Genomic DNA, 930 nt, shown 5'->3' with positions numbered 1-930 from the left:
CACCTAGGGTAGCCCACCCCCCAGTGGTCACCTTGATGGCCAGGCCTGCTGGAGTCAGTTGCTCTGTGTTTCGCTCATTCAGACAGTCTTCACCCATCAGTGACGTGAGGTGCTGCAGACATTCTGCATGGCCCTTTGATGCAGCAATGTGTAACAGATTGTTTCCGTTCTCGTCGTGAATTTTGTCCAGATTGTCTGCAGCTAGGTGTGGCTGTACAGAGAGGGAGAGAAGCTTCAACCAGTAAGTCAGAGCAAGACGCTATGGAAGGTCTACTCTGGGCACAAGGAATGGACAGGTCATAATCTAGTTAAGAGTCCCTTGCTATTTTCCCTGCTCATAATATGCTTTAGACCAGTGATTCTTAACCTGTGGGTTGTAACCCCTCTGGCAAACTTTATCTTTAAAAATAATTTACATTATGTTTCATCAGAGCAGCAAAATTCCAGTTATGAGATAGCAAAAATAAGGAGGAACTCTATTAAAGGGTGGCAGCATTAGGAAGGCCGAGAACCCCTGCTTTACAACATTCATTCTCAAGGGACAGCATGAGAGAGGATCATAGAGTTCGGACCAATGAGCTGCGGAGGTTTCCAGTTGGCTTTTTAGGTACCTGGGGTGAAACTGATGATGAGCAACAGCTTCTCTATCTCTGTCGCCATCCCACTATGTGCCCGAGGGATGGGGCTATGTTTTATTGACGGTCATGGGTTTGTTGAATGAATGAATGTTTTGAGGGTTGGACTTGCCAGGCTGGCTCCCTTTGCATGGTACCTCATGGCTGTGGTTACTACTGCTTTCACAGGTTTCTCCTCCACCCCAGAGACTCCCAGGGGTATCTGGGATATCTGGAGCCAACTTGGTACTTTGGCAGTATATACATGTGTGTGTGTGTGTGTGTGTGTGTGTGTGTGTGTGTGTGTGTGTGTGTA

At 47.4% G+C, this 930-nt stretch overlaps 1 protein-coding gene and 1 long non-coding RNA gene across 12 annotated transcripts in view; one reads left to right on the top strand and one right to left on the bottom strand.

Moving 5' to 3' along the window:
* Sncaip (synuclein alpha interacting protein) overlaps positions 1-930 on the bottom strand; it is a 144,838-nt gene that overhangs the window by 39,369 nt on the left and 104,539 nt on the right. For all 7 annotated transcript variants that reach the window (XM_031365679.1, XM_031365683.1, XM_031365680.1 and 4 more), the window contains one exon: positions 32-211. In XM_031365679.1, the coding sequence (XP_031221539.1) occupies positions 32-211 (180 nt within the window). The remainder of the gene's footprint in view (positions 1-31; positions 212-930) is intronic.
* Positions 1-930, top strand: part of LOC116087161 — a 111,266-nt gene that overhangs the window by 93,052 nt on the left and 17,284 nt on the right. The window lies entirely within an intron of this gene.

The sequence above is a fragment of the Mastomys coucha genome, unplaced genomic scaffold (assembly GCF_008632895.1).
Source record: "Mastomys coucha isolate ucsf_1 unplaced genomic scaffold, UCSF_Mcou_1 pScaffold13, whole genome shotgun sequence".
NCBI classification, from domain to species: Eukaryota; Metazoa; Chordata; class Mammalia; order Rodentia; family Muridae; genus Mastomys; species Mastomys coucha.
Note: the sequence above shows the minus strand (reverse complement) of the source record. Positions and strands in the feature narration are given on the sequence as shown.